This window comes from Lagopus leucura, unplaced genomic scaffold (genome assembly GCF_019238085.1).
Source record: "Lagopus leucura isolate 7727_CA_CO unplaced genomic scaffold, USGS_WTPT01 Super-Scaffold_100014, whole genome shotgun sequence".
In the NCBI taxonomy this organism is placed as follows: Eukaryota; Metazoa; Chordata; class Aves; order Galliformes; family Phasianidae; genus Lagopus; species Lagopus leucura.
Genome location: NW_024962268.1, coordinates 3883457 through 3901847, shown reverse-complemented (window position 1 = coordinate 3901847; position 18391 = coordinate 3883457). Strand labels below are relative to the sequence as shown.

General features: G+C 46.9%; 1 protein-coding gene across 1 annotated transcript in view; it reads left to right on the top strand.

The window, feature by feature from the left end:
• The window catches only part of LOC122182329 (orthopedia homeobox), a 5867-nt gene extending 3998 nt beyond the window's left edge, over positions 1-1869 (top strand). Inside the window, exon 3 of the mRNA XM_042875505.1 lies at positions 1339-1869. Within this exon, the coding sequence (XP_042731439.1) occupies positions 1339-1869 (531 nt within the window). The remainder of the gene's footprint in view (positions 1-1338) is intronic.
• The last annotated feature ends 16522 nt before the right edge of the window (positions 1870-18391 follow it).

Here is an 18391-nt window from a genome sequence, read left to right as displayed (position 1 = left end):
GAAAAGAAAAAAAAAAAGAGAAAAAAAGACAAAAAAAAAGTGATATTCTCTCTTTTCTCTTTCTATTTCTAACCCATTTATAGCTGGGGAATTAAACGGGTTATATATTTTGAAATACATTTACAGTATGTCTATATTACTGTAACAGCAGATATCATCAAGGCAGATTCCTAGATTCCAACCTCCATTAGATTCTCACTGTTGTATTAATAATTTTCAGGTGCTAGCTGCATTTTAAAAGGAGTCCAAAGCTGCCCAGTGCCCGGGGGTAATATATTTCTTGAGTGCCATGTGTGCATTTTCAAAATCTCCCCGAGGTTTTCTCCGTGTTCTCATCTGTTATGCACCAGTTTTCAACTGGAAACATTCACATTTTAAAAGCATATGCGGTGTGCAGCTATGAGCTGCGGCCATCAGACCTGGTGGAGATTCTTTACAACACTAGTAAACCATGAAACATAAAAGACTTTGTAGCCGCAATTTAACTATTAACCCTAAAACATAATTGAACGTGGTTTTTCGATTATTCCTATAACGTTTAGTTCCTTTACACTCGCTCGCCCCCTTTAATGGGCGCCGGTGTTTCTCCATGCAGGTATACGCAGGACCGAACGGCAGGCTCCGGCTGCCGGGGGTGGCAGCGCTCAGCCCCGTTTCACGCTGGTTGCTCTTTCCCCGTAGCAAAAATCTCGGTACTGTCGGGAACGGCGAAGTGTCCTTACGCCGAGCAAAGCGCCGCGTACACCAAAACCACCACTTTTGTTACAAGAAAAAAAAAAAAAAAAAAAGAAAAAAGAAAGAAGGAAAGGAAGGCGGACGTGCGGCTGGGCCAGGTTCGCTGCCCGCGGGGCCAACCCGGAGCTTTGCTCGGCGCTCGGCTCTGCCGCTCTGCTCCTGCCGAGGGCACAGAGCTCTGCCCCGTGGCATATTTCATTCGGCATTTTGGCATTATTAGTTCCTCCTTTCTGGGAGAGGGAAGAGCGGGGACGGGCGCCACTCCCCTCGCCTCATCTCTGTCCGAGCGATGGGGCTGCGGGGAGCTTCGTCCCGGGGCGGATACGCGGACCCCCTCGTCGCAAGAAGGTGCGGCTGTTCACGCAGCGCTCGCACGGCGGCTCGTAGGGCCGTAGCCGCGCGGGGGGCCGGAGGAGACGCGGGAGGGCGAGCGGGCTGAGGAAGGGCGGGGGCCGCTCCGGACCGCAGCGCGCCTCGCGGGCCCCTCCCGCAGCGCCCCCTAGCGCCGGGCCGGGAGCGCCCGACGGGGCGGGGGAGGATGGGGGTCGGGGAGGGCAGGACGGGGCGGGTGTCGCTAACGGAGCCTGTCGCTGCGGCCCCCAGGTGTGGTTCCAGAACCGCCGGGCCAAGTGGAAGAAGCGCAAGAAGACGACCAACGTCTTCCGCGCCCCGGGCACGCTGCTGCCGACGCCGGGGCTGCCGCAGTTCCCCTCGGCCGCCGCCGCCGCCGCCGCGGCCATGGGCGACAGCCTCTGCTCTTTCCACGCCAACGACACGCGCTGGGCCGCCGCCGCCATGCCCGGGGTGTCGCAGCTGCCGCTGCCGCCGGCGCTGGGCAGGCAGCAGGCCATGGCGCAGTCCCTGTCCCAGTGCAGCCTGGCGGCCGGGCCGCCGCCCAACTCCATGGGGCTCTCCAACAGCCTGGCGGGCTCCAACGGCGCCGGGCTGCAGTCGCACCTCTACCAGCCCGCCTTCCCCGGCATGGTGCCCGCCTCGCTGCCCGGCCCCAGCAACGTGACGGGCTCGCCGCAGCTCTGCAGCTCCCCGGACAGCAGCGACGTGTGGCGGGGAACCAGCATCGCCTCCCTCCGCCGCAAAGCACTAGAGCACACAGTCTCCATGAGCTTCACCTAATGGCCGCCGCCCCGCGCCGCCGCCGCCGCCTCGCCCCGCGTCCCCGCTTCGCCTGCCCCCGCTCCCGGCCCCGCTCCCGGCCCCGGCCCCGGCCCCGACCCCGACCCCGACCCCGACCCCGATCCCCATCCCCATCCCCATCCCCATCCCCATCCCGATCCCCATTCCCATCCCCATCCCGGTCCCCACCACCCTTGCCCCGGCCCCCGCCTCGGCGGACCCCCGCCTGCCCCCACCTGACTTACCAGGGAGTCGACTCAGGATCTGAAATCAGACGCCACCGGACTGGTTTGTGGGCCGAGACCCCCTCAGCCCTTCCCGCGTCCCCCCCACTCCCTCCCGCCCCCCGACGGCCGCCTCTCTCCAGCTGCCAGGGGCACCCCCGGCCCTGCCTCCCGCCCGTCCCCCGCCGCGACCCGCCGCCTGTCCGCGCGGCCCTGCCAAGAAATGCGATTTGGTTTTGGTTTCGGTTTATTTCTCAAGAGTAGCGACCCCCGCCCGCCCCGTCCGCGGCGAAGGCAGTGCCGCCGGGGCACGGGCGAGCGGGCGCGCGGAACGGCAGGAGAGCGCCCGAGGAAAATCAAATCCATTTCGAAAAAGCATTTACAAACGAAAGAGAGAGAAAAGGGGATAAAAAAAAAAACAAAAACACATAATCTTTTGTTTTTGTAAACGTAAAAAAAAGAACGCGCGTTAAAAAAAAAAAAAAAAAAAAAAAAAAAAAAAGCAAGAGCACTTCCCTTTTTCGGACCTTTGATTTTGTGATGGTTTAGTTGCCAATCTGCCCCACGTTTATTTATGCATTTATTTACGTTCCTGCTGCTATTGTCCCTCCTGCATCTTCCGCTGCCGCCGGCGGAGGCGCCCGCCGCGGCCGCGGCCCCCGCCCCGCCCGGGCCGGCCCCGCGGTCCGCCCGCCTGCATGTGCCGGTCACCCCGCCGCAGGGCAGGGCCGCTGGAGGAATGAGCAAACAATGTGAAATAGGATGTTTTGTGTAGATGAAGCATTCTTGTTACATGCTGGTCGATTTGTGCTATGTTTTAACTTATTGTCTGTGCTAATTTATTGAATTTTGCGTTTCTTAATAAATGTTTGAGCTAATATAAAGCATATCATTTGACCTTTCCCGACGAGTTTATATCAAGTTAATGTAAACGGATAAATAAAATCATTTGCGGTATGTGATATGAAGGATTCAGTGTGGCGTGTGAGATACGAGAGGTGTCATGAACTGCAGGTGAAAAGGAAAAAGAAGGAAAAACAAGATTTCTTGCTTTTGGGTTCACAGAATCCCTTGTCATACGTGTGGGAACGGTTTGCTTGCTTGAATTTTGCATCAAAGCGTGTCATTTATCAGGATTTTAATACTTCATGATTAATAAACTTTTGTTAATCTTTCTGCGTAATTGGCCTTTCCACTGCCAGGAAGGAGAGGCTCCGTTGCGGCACGGGGTGAAGGCGCAGCAGGGCTGGGGGATGCGGGCCTGGGCTGCAGTGCGGAGAAGCGCTATGTGTCCCGGTGCTGCCCCAAAAGGAGACGCACGGCTGCCGGTGGTTTGAGCCCGTGGAACCCCTCAGTTCGGTCCCATGTAAAGTTTGATGCAGTGTATGGGGGGAAGGGGGGGAGGAGAGGAGGGAGGGAGGGATGAAGAACTTTGCCAAGCAACTCGCAACCTGTTTTTCTTTCTGCTTTCCTTCCCTTCTCTTTTCATTTTGTGCGCTGAGATCTCTTCCCCTTGTACATCAATTACACACTTCTTAATTACGCACCTGAGAGTGCCCAGCTCTTGTAGGCACCCGCAGAAGGGTCCTTGCCTGCTCCAAAGTGCATATTATACACACACATTTAATTTAAAAGAGAAATAAAAGGAGGATAAATTACTGAAGCTCCAGGCCAGCAGTGATCCTGATGGGGGTCACTTGGGGAAGCAGCTCTATGCCCTTTGGCAGAAACCTTGGTGCCAAAACAGCCTGCGTTCTACTCTGTGAGTGGAAAGGGGTGCTCCTGTCTCCAGCTCCCCCCTCCCCAGCCCAGCCTTGGGCCGTGCCCTGCTGCACTGAATCAGAAATCCGGGGTCAGCCTTCCAGATCAGTGTGCAAAGGAGAGGGGGGGGGGCCAGGCCTGCCTCCTGCATGCTGCTTTCCTCCTGCTGGGGGACAGGTGGGTGCCTGCCTGAGTGCGGGGAGTGCAGATCTCACCCTGCTTCTCCCAAATGTATGGAGGGTTGTTTACAGGCATGTAATTTTTACTGCTGCCTTATATCGCTGTAAGCAAGACAGCTTTATGATGTAGGAGTGCAGTAAAGTGCGGTATGGAAGATCTTTAAAAAAAATGTGCTTTTTAATGGAAGAGAAAAATGCTCTCTCTGGTGGGGGGCAGAGGATTGAGACACAACACACAACATCCAGCTCTTGACTCTGAACATCATCGCCTATGAAGAAGCTCTGCAAAGGCCCTCTGGTTAATTCTCACTCCCAAGACATCCATTATTTCCTCCATATTCTAATGAAACTGTTGTCCTGGTTATGGGCAAAGCTTTCTGATCCCACCAACTTTGATACAACATTTGTTTCCATGGCAATAGATCTTTGTGTTCTGAGTGCTGGAGATTTTTGAAATTATACATACCCTCAGCACCAGCTGAAGCTGTGCAACATACAGCATCTAAGCCGACACTCTCATGTTTGATGTTGACAAAAGGAAGGAAACCTCAGGTTTCACCTGTATGTATACATCATGAGTTGTGTGTGAACAAACTTCTTACAGAACCTCACCCTCACTGATATTAAAATACAAAAAAAATTAAGAAACACTGGCTTGTTCTGTCTAACAACAGGAGCAGCTAAGCTTCATTCACATAAAGTGATGAAAATAAATGAGAGAAATCCGTGTAAATCGAGAGGAGACATTTACGTGGAATAACAATTAGCCTATTACTGACTAAGTAGCTAACTTCAGGCACTGGGGCTGCTGCAAACCAGGTTTATTCGCTTACCTGAAGGTATGTTTCTGCCCTGAGTGACTTCACTCAGCTTGTAAATCGGCTCTGATTTAAGTTTATGTGCATAGATTCACTTCTACACCAGCACATATCCACACAGGTTTACTTCCCTCTAAAGACAGCATCACCTCTGGAGTATAAGGAATGTACATAAAGATATTGTCACTGAACCTTTCATTTGCTCTCTTGATGAAATGCTCTTACACTCTCCCTTTCCTGTCTCCCTCCCCTCAAATCCCCCTGGCAGGCTGAGCCCGCTCTTACCCTCAGCTGGAGATTGCATTCGCCAAGCAGCTATTAACATCGGAAGAAAGTTTGTGCAAGGCAGGAGATCGTATGACACTGCGGTACAGATTACATTATTGTGCTAGCAGCAATGATCCCTGCTCCTAGAAATGAAAATGCGGTTTAATTTGTGTTGTGGTCTTTAAATTTTCATTTTCCAGAATAAAAATCTCCGAACATGAAAATGTATCTTACAGTAATGGAGGTATGGCAGTTAACCTGTCAGTTGAAAGTATGTAACCTTCCTTTTCTCCTTTTCATGACAAAGGTAATCTCATCTGAGGGCATTTATGTGAAGAAATAACAGCATGGCATGGTGAAACCGCTGGCTCATTAATCCTGGCATCCACTTCCTGCAGGGTTTCTTGATTAGTTAGATTCATTCATCGGGTATTTCGGAGTTTTTGATTTCTCACCGCTGGCTAGGTTCACTGAGTTCAGGCTAAATTGAGCCAGAAGCAATGTTTATTAGTAATTTTGTAATACAGACTGCCCTAATAATTCAGTACAAATATCTCATCTGAAATACATCCATTCACCCTAACACCTAATGCAGTTTGCAGCTGTGTTCAGAGGGAACGGAGAGAACACAAGTGATTGGGCATGTATTTTCTAAATTATTAATATGAGAGCTAATAGAGAACTCCTCTTCATTTCCAATGCTGGAATTAAGGAGCCTTTCCTGGAAGCAGGCCCTGGCACTGGGGGACCCCTCCTGCCTGCCAGTGCCGTGTGGGCCTGGGCCATGTGCCCTGTGCAGCCCTGCAGAGATGGCCCGGGGAGAACAAAGGGATTCTGGCTTTTCTCTGCTATATGATACAAACATGGGGAAGAAATAGGAAGGCCAGGCACAGGCCACACGCAGGCACCTGGCTGCAGCTGGTGCCATGCAGCTCATCCATAGGTGGGAGCCAGGGCCCGCAGGCCAGCCTGACCCCATAGCCATACACAGGGTGCCCAACCTGTGGGCATGTCAGCCAGCAGCCCTGGATGGGCTCAGGGAAGCAGGATTTGCCCCACATGAACAGCACCCTCAGGATCCTTTCAAGTACCACTGTCTGATCAGGAGGAAGACCAAGGTGGGCAGAAAGGAGGAAGCAGGAACAGCACTGGTTTAATTTTTTATCTCATCACGATGAGAACCATCGGCGGTAGGGGATTGTCTTTGATTAGCCATCATTCTTTGATTCGGATGGAGCTCAGTGAGCACATTAGAGGCCCTGTGTGAGATTTACTTCTGCTCCTCGGAGAAAAAACGGCAGGAGGGTGTCTCTCCTTTCATCCTTCTCACAGCCAGGGCTCGCACACAGATGAGCCTGCCTTTGTCTTCCACCTGGGATGCTGTATAATGGTATGGGTGAGAGGTCGCCGCTCTTATTTGCCAATAAATTGTGCTTGCTACAGCATCTCCCGAGACCATGCTCAGGGCTCAAAAACTCTGCCTTACTTTCTGCATCTTTCATCAGTGCTCATGCTTATAAGCGTTTTTCCAGAGCTAAAATTATGCTGTTACGAGCTTTGAAACCCATCAGAGGAGACTCTGGAGGAAGGAGCCCAGAGGTATTTGGGCAGGATTTGCTACTTGAAGTTACACAACTGTGCTGTAGAGATCCTCACCCTCCTGTGGAGGTCAGAGGGAAGATGCAGAATATGCTTAACAGGCTGCCTGCAAGGGTGACACTCTCTGTGACCCCTATACGAGGTCTGTGCCTTGGAGTATGAAGTTTGATTAGCCTCTCCTGCAGCACTGGAAGCATCTTGGTAGTGACCCAAAAAGTACTTGGGGAAAAAAACAAACCACGGACTTTCTCTCACTGACCTCCTGCTACAGTGAATTTCATAAGCTGACGATGCACCCTGTAAGGACACATTTCTTTTTTACTGGTTTCAATTTATTGCCCCTTAATATAATTTAAGTGGCAGCTATGATTCCCTGTGGATCCTTTACAGGCCTGTAAAGTTTATTTTTTTTTTTTTTCCTAACTTTTTAAAGAGCATTTCAGGATGACTACATGCACCCTCCCCTACTTTTGATATCTAATAATTAGGAGAATATACCCCCCTTTTTCAAGCCATAAACATTATTTTGTAGCAAAATCCTTTTGCACTGATGTTGAGTGTGTTTCTGCGCTGAGGTAAAGCTCGATTTGACTATAACAGGTGACTCCTGTGCTGCTATTTCCAGAGGATTTGGCTGTGCTGCAGTCACACTCAGCGCAAGCCGGTGGTAAGAGCTGGGTAAACAGAAGGTAGGATTGGGGAAGGGCGCTTTGCATGTCCAGCTGAATCTCACTGTGGTCCTGTCTGCTGCTTTGTGATGTTTGCTGTCCTTGGAAGCCAGGATAAGCTTGGGGATACAGCAGGAGAGAGGGGGTTGCCCAGTTTACAGGCTGATGTGGTGAGATAACCAATGAATTCAGATTTAAAAACAAAACCAAGTATAAAAAGATATTGCACAGCTCTGCAGCCACAAAATGTCACTAGAAATTAACCAGCTTTGCTCTTTCAACTGAAGACAAAATGAGAAGTCTACAGAAGGTCAGACGTATAAAAATGCATTCAGATGAACAGGGAGGGATATTAAATTACTAAATAAAGAATTATATTGAATGCAGTTGGTGGCTATAATCTCTGTGTTGTAAGCAATAATTAACACCCACAATTGTATTCATTGTTAGTCTGTATTCTTATCTCCAGGTATTGATAGCAAATAAATGGATGATGCTTTATTCTTTACATTTTAATTATTTTAAGAAATATCTGAGGTAATTTCACTGTATTTTACAGTACTGCCACCTTGCCCTTTCTGCTTTAACTTCTTTGCAATTTTAAGCTCAGGTTTGCCATAAACTGTGACTGGATAGAACACTACAGAGGTGAGAAATGCTGCTGGGCTCTGAGGGATCCTGCCTTGATGCTGATAGCTACAGAGGAGATGCTTTATAATGGATGAAGGCCCCCCTGTTATTAGCTGATAGCTCTGGCCTCTCCTAGTATCTCATATTAGAAACTGTTGCATCTGACTCTATTTATGTCCTCACTTGAATCAAACTTTTAATGTTTCTTCTGGAGATGATTCTTGCACCTTCTACAGTAAATTGCCCTACTTCATTCATTATCTGTTCCTCTCTTATCCTCTCCAATGGAGTGTAAATCTGTATGTTTCATTCATGAATGTTACAGTCAATCAGTTACATCCAAAATGTAAAGCCAATCTGTTACTTGTTGATGCCTTCAGTATATATCCTTCTTTATGTTATAACTCTGACAGCAGCTGGTTACACCATTACTTCCCAAATGAAAGCACCTGTATTGCAGACATGTTTTCAAAAATCTTCTAACAGTCTTGGTACCCAACTCTCCTCTTCAAAGTTCTGTATGCTGCCAAGTTTCATCAATATTAATCTTCCACTACCTCCTTAAAAAACTCCGTAACTAGTTCAGAAGTTTCTTGTTTATCACATAACTCTCTCTGCCCAAATCTCAACTAATATACATGTCCACTCTCCATTAATTATGCTGCTGTGATCCTGTTCACCTTTGACATCACATTTGCCCAGCCATTCTACTAAGCCACAATACCCCTTCTCATCCCTAAATCTCATCTTGATCCTTGTATTTTGTCTAGCTTCAGAAGGACTTTCTGACTAAAGCAGCATGGGATTCCTCACCATCTGCCTGCTTCCCTTGGTGAAGTGACTAGTATTTTCATTCACCAAATACTCTTCTGACTACCTGTGTGATTCACAGCAAGTGATAAAGGATTTAATATGTAATGCCTGGCTGTGCCATTTTCCCTCACCTTCAACTGTCATGAAGCATGCTGCTCCACTGATGACTCTCCTTGAGTTGACTTTGATACTTGTCCCAAGTATCTGTCACAAGTCCACAGGACTAGATGGGCAACACCCTCGGGCACTGGGGGAGCTGGCGGGGATGATTGCCAAGTGGCTCTTTGCCGTCTATCAGTGCTCCTGGTTAACTGGAGAGGTCCTGGGGGATTGGAGGCTTGCCGATGTGACTCCTATCTTCAAGAAGGGCCGTAAGGAGGATCCAGGGAACTATAGGCCTGTTAGCCTGACCTCTGTACCAGGGAAAGTAATGGAGCAAATCATCTTGGATGAGATTGCACAGCATGTTCATGGTGTCCAGGGGATCAGGCCCAGCCAACACAGGTTCATGAAAGTCAGGTTGTGCTTGACCAACCTCATCTCCTTCTATGACTGGATGACCAGTCTGGTAGATGAGGGAAGGGCTGTTTATGTAGTCTACTTAGATATCAGCAAAGCCTTTGACACATGCTTCTTCTGGGGAAACTGGCTGCCCGTGGCCTGGCCAGGTATACACTCCTTTGGGTAAGGAACTGGCTAGAGGGCCGTGCCCAGCGGGTCGTGGTGAATGGAGTGAAATTCAGCTGGCGACCCGTTTCAAGTGGTGTCCCCCAGGGGTCGGTACTGGGGCCCATCTTGTTTAATATCTTTATTGATGACCTGAATGAGGGCATTGAGTGCACCCTCAGTAAGTTTGCAGATGACACCAAGCTGGGAGGTGGTTTCGGTCTGCCTGAGGGTAGGGAGGCCCTGCAGAGGGATTTAGACAGGCTGCATCGCAGGGCTGAGGTGAGTGGGATGAGGTTCAACAAGGCCAAGTGCCTGGTCCTGCACTTTGGGCACAACAACCCCATGCAGCGTTACAGACTTGGGGATGAGTGGCTGGATGATTGTGAAGAGGAAAGGGACCTGGGGGTGTTGATTGATGCTCGGCTGAACATGAGCAGACAGTGTGCCCAGGTGGCCAAGAGGGCCAACAGCATCCTGGCCTGCATTAGAAATGGTGTGGCCAGCAGGAGCAGGGAGGTGATCATCCCCCTGTGCTCAGCTCTGGTGAGGCCGCACATCAAGTACTGTGTTCAGTTTTGGGCCCCTCACTACAGGAAAGACATCGAGGCAACGATGGCAACGAAACTGGTGAGGGGTCTGGAGCACAAGTCTTGCGAGGAGCGGCTGAGGGAGCTGGGATTGTTCAGTCTGGAGAAGAGGAGGCTCAGGGGAGACCTCATTGCACTCTACAACTTCCTGAAGGGAGGTTGTGGTGAAGAGGGGTTTGGCCTCTTCTCCCAGGCAACAAACAGGACCCGGGGAAATGGCCGCAAGTTGTACGAGAGGAGGTTTAGATTAGACATAAGGAAGAACTTTTTCTCTCAGAGAGTGGTCAGGCACTGGAATGGCTGCCCAGGGAGGTGGTGGAGTCGCCGTCCCTGGCAGTGTTCAGGAAGCATCTGGATGAGGAGCTGTGTGATACGATTTAGTGCTTGTGGTAGCAGTGGTAATGAGAAGACGGTTGGACTTGATGATCTTATAGGTCGTTTTCAACCTTGTGATTCTATGACTATGATTCTATGATTCTATGATACTCCTAGATCATGCTCAGATCTTCTCATTTTCAAACTGATACAGAAAATTCCAATGAGCTGGCTGAAAGTCTTCCTCATTCTGCACACACAGGTCATCCTGCCTTTGCAGAGACTAACATTGCCTTGGGAGCACATGAACAGGATGCCTTTGACTACACTTGAGCCTACATGGCCTAGCACAAGAATGCAGTGTACGAAAATTTCTCCCACTTCTGTGTTTGTGTGGAAAAATAGCCATAATGCAGTGCTGGAGATCTATGATACGCTGCTTTCAAGCTCTGATAACCCAGTGGGTTGGCAGCTGGAGCTTGACTTACTGGATTGCTCTTTGTCGTCTCCTTTTAACATCTTATCCTAGAGGTCAAATAGCTGTTGGTTATGGTTTTACCAAGGATTATAGCAGCACTCCTGCATTTGATGAAGGAGGGTTTGTATTTTCACACATCTCAGTTGGTCTAAGAGTCTCAATTGATATTAATTGAGTTAATAATATTGGAAACTCCTCAGGACTTAGTCTGCAGTTGCTAGTGCCTGTGTTCTCTGAATCAAGTCCTCATGTGGTTGCATAGGTTCTTGGTCCTTGGAAGAACCTAGAAATTTATTAAATACCCTTAAAGTTAATTCTAATGGGCTGCATTCAGGTTGCAGTTTGTAGTCATTTGAGGAGATAACACAAACAAGAAATAAGTTTTCACAGTAATGTGAGAAGACCCTATTTCTCTCCATTGCTTAGGTGGGGACCCGGGCTGCAGCAGCCTGTTTCAAACATTGATGGTTTCTGTTCAGAAACTACAGCTCAGATTCAGAAGTCCTAAATTACACCAGTATCCCAGTGTTCTCTCAGGAGTCTCTCAGGAGAGCAAAGAATAAGCTTACAGGAAATGCAAAACACTCAGTTTTTGCTGGATTTAGTTGTCTACAGATGGCTTGGTGCAGCTCATACACTGCAGCAGACCTTCATGCTCTGTGTCTTGTGCACAGTGATGCAGTCACAACTGCCAGCAAGAGCTGGGAGTCCAAAATGCAATCCCAGACTTGATTCACTGGCCTGGAGTTGTATTTGGTGAGAAGTAATATAAGTTCCAGAACCTTACTATGGTTTATTTACTGGTCATATTAGCATGGAAGCTGACTCACATTGCTACAGAAAACCTTTGCTTGCACATAAATGTTATTATGCTATCAACTGCTTCTGATACTTCACAGTTGCGTTTTTTTTTTTTTTTTTTTTTTTAACTTTCTGTTTTCTTCCTCCTAATCTATTTTTTAGGCCAACAACCCTGCTTCAGTGCCAGCATCTGCCTTTCTAATAATGTAACTATTTACTGCATCAGTGTGCTCTACTCTCATTTCATGTTGTCACACTCTTCACGACATTATTTGAAAATTGTCAAAACCTTCAGCAAGAATTTTCTACCAGAGGGAAAATGAGAAATGCAAGCGATGCAGAGTGGTTACCATGAAAAGGCATGAAGCTGGGCAATGGCAATATCTCCTTAGTGTGATCTCCTTCTGGACTCCGACTGAGACACTTGAGCTGCATTTGCTGGAGAAGCTCATGATTGTGTTTTTGCCTTGCCATAAACGTTCTCCACATAGATGCTAAAGTTTGCTCTCAGTCTCTCTGAACAGCTTTGTACAGCATCATCATCATCCTTAGTTTCTTTTGGTTCGAGGATTTTACTACTTTTTTTTTTTTTTTTTCTTCCCACAAAATGAGTTATTACAAACAGGATCCATTTGTCTTTAGTTACATCTCCAGAAATGAGCCAGCCTGACTTAACTACCATGGGTTTAACTGAATTGATGCACAGGATCATCCATCTCCAGATGGAAGGGACCCACAAGGATGATTGAGTCCAATCCCTGGCTCTGCACTTGATCACCCAAAACTCACATCATATTTCTGAGGGCAGATATACAGGATAAAGAAATAGGATAAAGAAGAAGCAAAAATAACCAAGCAAATGAACAATGCAGTGCTTGTTACCAGCAGTGCCAAACAACTTCTAGCTGCTCACAGCTGTTTTCTCTTTGTCATCTGGTCCTTAGAGATAAAGAAACAGGTAGGGTCTTGGCATTGCCTTGCCAGAGTCCACTTCTGCAGCTTGTATGCACCAGGACACTGTGCCAGCAGGGAAGATAAGGTGTTTGAGGAAGAACATTACATTTTGGCAGTCAGGTCTTCACCGCTCTTGGCTGCGTGAGAAATGACCTCTAGAATATTGCTGAATATTTTCACCTTCTTTTTCAGCTTCTATCACAGGTTTCCCAGAACACTGCCAAAATCACCTCAAACCATACTGAGTGGCTCAGCCATGCTGTCAGATAGATGGGCAGCCATGCAATTTTGGAGACTCCTCACTGCATTCCCCTGTAGCAGCACGTTTCAATTTCCATGAACAAATTGCAGCTGGCAGACATGCAGGTGTCTGCCCGCAGTCCGTTCCGTCTGGAGGTCAGAAGGATTTTTCTTCAGGTGTTATACCAGGGCTGTTTGCTGCACACTTGCTATCACCTACTTCTTCAGAAACCAGTACACAGACCAGCTTTTCTGCCATCTGAGGAACAGCAGAACTCCAAAGCAGGAGACCCAGAGGTCTGCTTTGTAACAGAACAAAACTGACCCAGTGTTTGTTAGCTGTTCTACAAACTTCCAAAGTAAAGAAGGTCATTTATTTCCACTAGCAATGCTGAAGGACGTGGGGGTTACCTGCAGGTTAGAAAAGTACTTTGTTGTTGGTACATTGTGAGAGTCTCCATTCTCCACAAGAAAGCAAAATATAAAATGTTACTCATGAGGAACACGAATGACAGGTGTCTGCACATCTTTCAACATACAATAAATTTTAAGGTGTGTTATACCTTATTACCCCATGAAGTTACATGTTGTACTGTCTCTGACATGGCCCTATAGAGGACATTTCTAATGCTGTTAAGAATGATGTGTACCAATGAAAAATAAAGATAGAAAGCAAAAACTAGACCCAAAAAGAATCCTGCATTTAGTAACATACATTTTTTTATCTATATAACTCATAAAAATGTCTTCAGAAAAAAGTTGTGCCATTTGCTAATTTTTGGTGTCTACTATGTACTGCCAGGCATTATGCATGCAAAATCAAAAAGCTTTTTTCAACTCAGCTGTGCTGAATGGCAATTACACATTCTGAACAATCATACAACTTCTTTAATCAAATGAGGTAATATGAAATTGGCTAGATTTTCCTCAATACTTTCAACTCAGTGAAAAATACAATAATTAAACTCGCGGTACAATGACTTTCAAACCTCTGCACATTCTCAGTCCCCTACTCCCCCCCACACTTTCTGGATAATAAATCCTTATGAAAGCTGCCACAACGACTGAGACAGATTGTGAAATTATTTAATAATGTTGACTCAAGTGGTGACATCATTTGGAGACTTTTGCTTTTTTTGCAACATCTTTTTGAAGACAGCTGCAAACTGCCGGATGTGACAGAGCAGATACAGCCCCTGGCAGCAGGAATGAGGGTGCGTGCTGCAGGAGGAACACATCCCCAGTGAGCAGGCTGGAGTGGAGTGTGTTGGCTGTGCTGCCAGCCTGGGGTGAGCATGAGATAGCAACTGGGGAGGAAACCAGAGCACTGCTGCCTTTCTCCTTCACTGCTGGCCCATCTTACGAACCCTTCTGCAAAATCCTTCTTTCAGGAGGACAGAAAGAGATTAGGGGATACCTCGTATTGTGGAAAACAAGGAAGAAGCCCAAGTAAAGCTGTTTAACATGCTTGAGGAATGGAAACACCTAGTGGGTGAAAGTAAGCTCCGCAGAGTCTTCTGTACTCTCAAAGCAGCCATCACATCAGGGCTCAGTCACTTTGTGGTCCTGTGCAGAGGCTAGCAATCAGGCTATGGGAACACACATTTGATAAAGCTGTGATTCTATTTATCATAGAATCATGGAATCATTTAAATGAGAAAGGGAAGGTCGTCTAGTCCATCTACCCTGCAATCAGCATGCACACCTACAGCTAGATCAGGTTGCTCAGAGCCCCATCCAGCCTGACCTTGAGTGTCTCCAGGGACAGGGCACCTATTTGAGCAACCTGCTCCAGTGCTTCATCACCCTCCACGTAAAAAAGTTATTCCCTATACCCAGTCTAATTCCCTCCTCTTTTAATTTGAAGCCATTTCCCCTTTTTCTATCCCAACAGATTCTGCTAAGGAGACTGTGTCCTTCCTTCTTATAGTCCTCCTCTAGGTACCAAAAGGATCTTTTACCCAGAGGATGGAAATCTGCTTTAAGAAGATGATAATGAACGAACTTGTGAAGTTCCTTCCCACGTCATGCATTTTCATGCACAAGTGACATTAGAGTAAGTCTCACAAATATTGCCAGGGTTTATCTCAACTGGCTGAAAACTGGGAAAAACCCACTCCTGCAGCTCCTGCTGTGGAGAAATGATGAGCTTGTATACCTGCCTGGGTGTGAGGACCCCCTACGCTCCAACAGGCAGCGCTGCACTGCGAGACAGCAAGCCTTCCTCAAACATTGCCCCTCTTTGGAGGTGGGTGTCTGGTAAATCTGAACATTACCTATTTAAGTGAATGCAAAATGTCTGTCTCCCAGAAGATGGGCTGTAATTTTGAGGATGCCATGGAAAGAAGAAGAAAAAAAAATTACTAGCACTAGTAACAGATGTGAAATTACATTAGATAAATATAATCATTAGTTTCAGTCTCACCCTGGTTAATTTGTTTGTGGAAATGTGCAACCCATTATTCATTAGGTAATTTTTCACACATTGATTAGAAAGGCATGTCGAATCGTGACCCAGCACATTGGGGTTTGCCTATCTCACAGTGAACTATATCGCTTACAATAGTGGAAATGGGGGACAAAATGTTTATCTCAAGCTGATTTTGTGCCAATAAATAAAGTAAATCAATAGCCAGTGAAGTGTGAACGACATTTCTCTGCTGTATAATATGGTTTTGGGGGCAATTTGACATGCTACAAGGGGAAACAAGGGTCTTGAACAGAAAGGTAATAAAAGCAAATCATGCTGGTAACTGTTACTGAAGTCCTGTATTTTTCTCTACATGGGCAGCTTTAAGATGAGAAAAATAAGGCCTAAAACACCAAGGCACTCCCTGCCTTTGTGGCACAGGGATGACACCCAGCGCAGTGGGCTGGCCCCTGCAGGGCAGTGTTCTGGGTCTGTCACTGGGCACAGTAGGCTCCATGGAGTGAGGCACTATGGAGGTGGTAAACAGTCTTACATCGAATTGCAGAAACAGAACTCTTACATTTCCAGGAGACAACCATAGCGTGGATGCAGCTTTTGTTAAGTGGAATGGTGCAAACAGGAGAAACCTCACCAGCTTGGTGCATTACTCTAGTTTGCAACAGCAAAGAACTCAACCCTTCATCATTTGCTGTTGCTAATTTTCTTTTGTGAATTGCAGGTAAGATAAAGAGGAAAGGAGAGGAAATGCGAGCTTGCAGCAAGTACTGCCACATCTGGTGTTTGCAACCCTGCCCAAAGCACTCCTTCCAGAATGCCCTTTGTGCAATGCATGTAGGCCATCAGTGAGTTTTCCTAAGCATCAGTTGTGACGTGTCTTGTTTAACCCATGGCTTCTCCAATCAACCAAAAGGAAATAAGAACAAACCATTCTATTTATTTAAATTCTACTGTTGCTCTTGTTGGCATTGCTCAAAGAAAGAATGGAAGTGAATGTGCAGCTCAGTTCAAGCCAGCTGTCAGAGAAATCTCAGAGATTATCCTCAGGTACAACTGTTGTCAGATTAAAAAAAAAAAAGAGCAAGAAGAGCTTCAGAATGGCGGACAGGGAACATGATTCCTCAGGCACACTTAAGCACCTCTGAAGCACTCTGCAGTTGCACTACCTACAGTGCTCTGTACAAGCTACTTCCAATAGCCACGTCTGGTAAAATGCAGTACCAACCTCAGGCTGGAGAAGCATGTGTTAAACTCAATCTGTCTCCTACAGGCCCACGAATAGAGCAGACTCAGCAATCAACACTTTCAGATTTTTGGGGCTGTCTTCTCCTTCCAAATGTGCCAATTTGGTCTGGCCAAAGCCAGAAGAAATCCTGGCAGCAAGGAATGTCTGCCCAGTTTTACTCAGTGGAGAGAAGGCGAAGCATCCAGCATCAGGCTGCAGGAAGGTTGTTCCAAGGCATACCATGCTGGGACCTGGGCCATGCCCTTTTCTTGCAAGTGCAGGCAGTGGCACCTGGAATGGCTTTGCCCATGGGGATGGGCACAATAGTATCTGAGGACAGCATTGCTGAGGTTTGGAAGGACTCAGTTTGTGACCTACCTTCACACCGAAGTAAATATCCAAATATGTATGAAAAATGTATCAATACACCTTAATATCACTTAAAATTAGTTACTAATGTTATGTTTGTAGTTTTCACAGAAATCAAAGTAAATTGCCTGGAACAGTTGATACCTGAACATCTGCAGAAATAGACCAACGCATTCATTAAACTGATAGGAGTCTCTCGACACCAAGGGGGCAAGAGCACTATCTACCTGACAACTCATAAGCTGCCTCTGCCTGGCATTTTAAGCCTTGGATGTTTCCTTTAAAATACGGATTAAAATAGCTTGCAGTTTTCCACATAATGCAGACTGCATTAAGGTAATTAACATTTAATTAACAGCAGGTTTTCCTCAGCAGGTCAGATTGCGAAGGGCTCACAGTTGTTGCCATAGAAAGTGGAAGGTTGGGCTGTTTGGTTTCCAGAACGGGAACAGCTGCCTTTGAGCCCTGGCAGCCTGCAACCAGCCTGGGTAGTCTATAATTCTCCAAAGGACAAGGAGGCAGGGAGGCTGTCAGTGTCACAGAGACCACCTCAGGCTGCTGGAGAATGTCATCTGCTTTAGAAACCAGTGTGCTGTTGTTAGGATATTTTTCTAATTGAACTGACAGTAGAGCTTTAAAACTCCTGTAAGCACTCAGTCAGCTAATTTAACTGTTTTCCTCTGATATGCTCCTTAATTGCATGAACAGAGCGGTGCAATTATTTCTCACAGTTTTGCTTTTCATCTTTTATTCTTGCTGCTTCTCTTCTCCTCAGATTCTTCACTCTTTCTCTTGGTAGCCATTTGGGGCTCGTTATGAATATTATCCAAGAATAGATGGATGCACAGATTTCATTAAAAAGTCACATTGTTGCTCTGAATTGAAAACTGCTGTCAAGATGTTACAAATGATATTTGTAAAGGGATCTTTTAAAAGGACAGAAATACTGAAATGAAGATAACAAGATAGATGTAGTGAATCTGTAATAACACAGACTAATACCTCCTGGGGATAAAAAGAAAGCAATCTCAGACAGAACTCAGAAGAGTGCAGGGGCTCCCCAAAGGCTGGTCGAGTTTGCCCTTTCTCTCCAGTAGGCATGAGACAAGGCTCTGAATGGTAATATCAGAAACATGCAACAGCCACTGACTGCATTTATCAGTAGACTGATTCAAGGCTACATGATGTGAAAAGAGTTAGTCCCAGTCCACTCGTGGACTTCGGCAATTGCAAGCAGATGGGGTCCTGGAGTCCAGGGCAGCCAGGGGCAGGAATTCGGACAAAAGAACCACCAGTGGTTTGGCCTGAGGTTTCATTCCCCCCTTCTTTTTCAGAGAAGAGTTATGGGGCAGCTTTCCCTCTGTTGGTAGCAGCCCTTAATCACAAAAAGCAGTCATTCTCTGCCCCTGAGTGGCTGCATGAAAATCTCAGGAAGAAGTGACCCCAGGAATGTAAGTTACACATTGTAAATATATACAATACATATGTATGGTGATT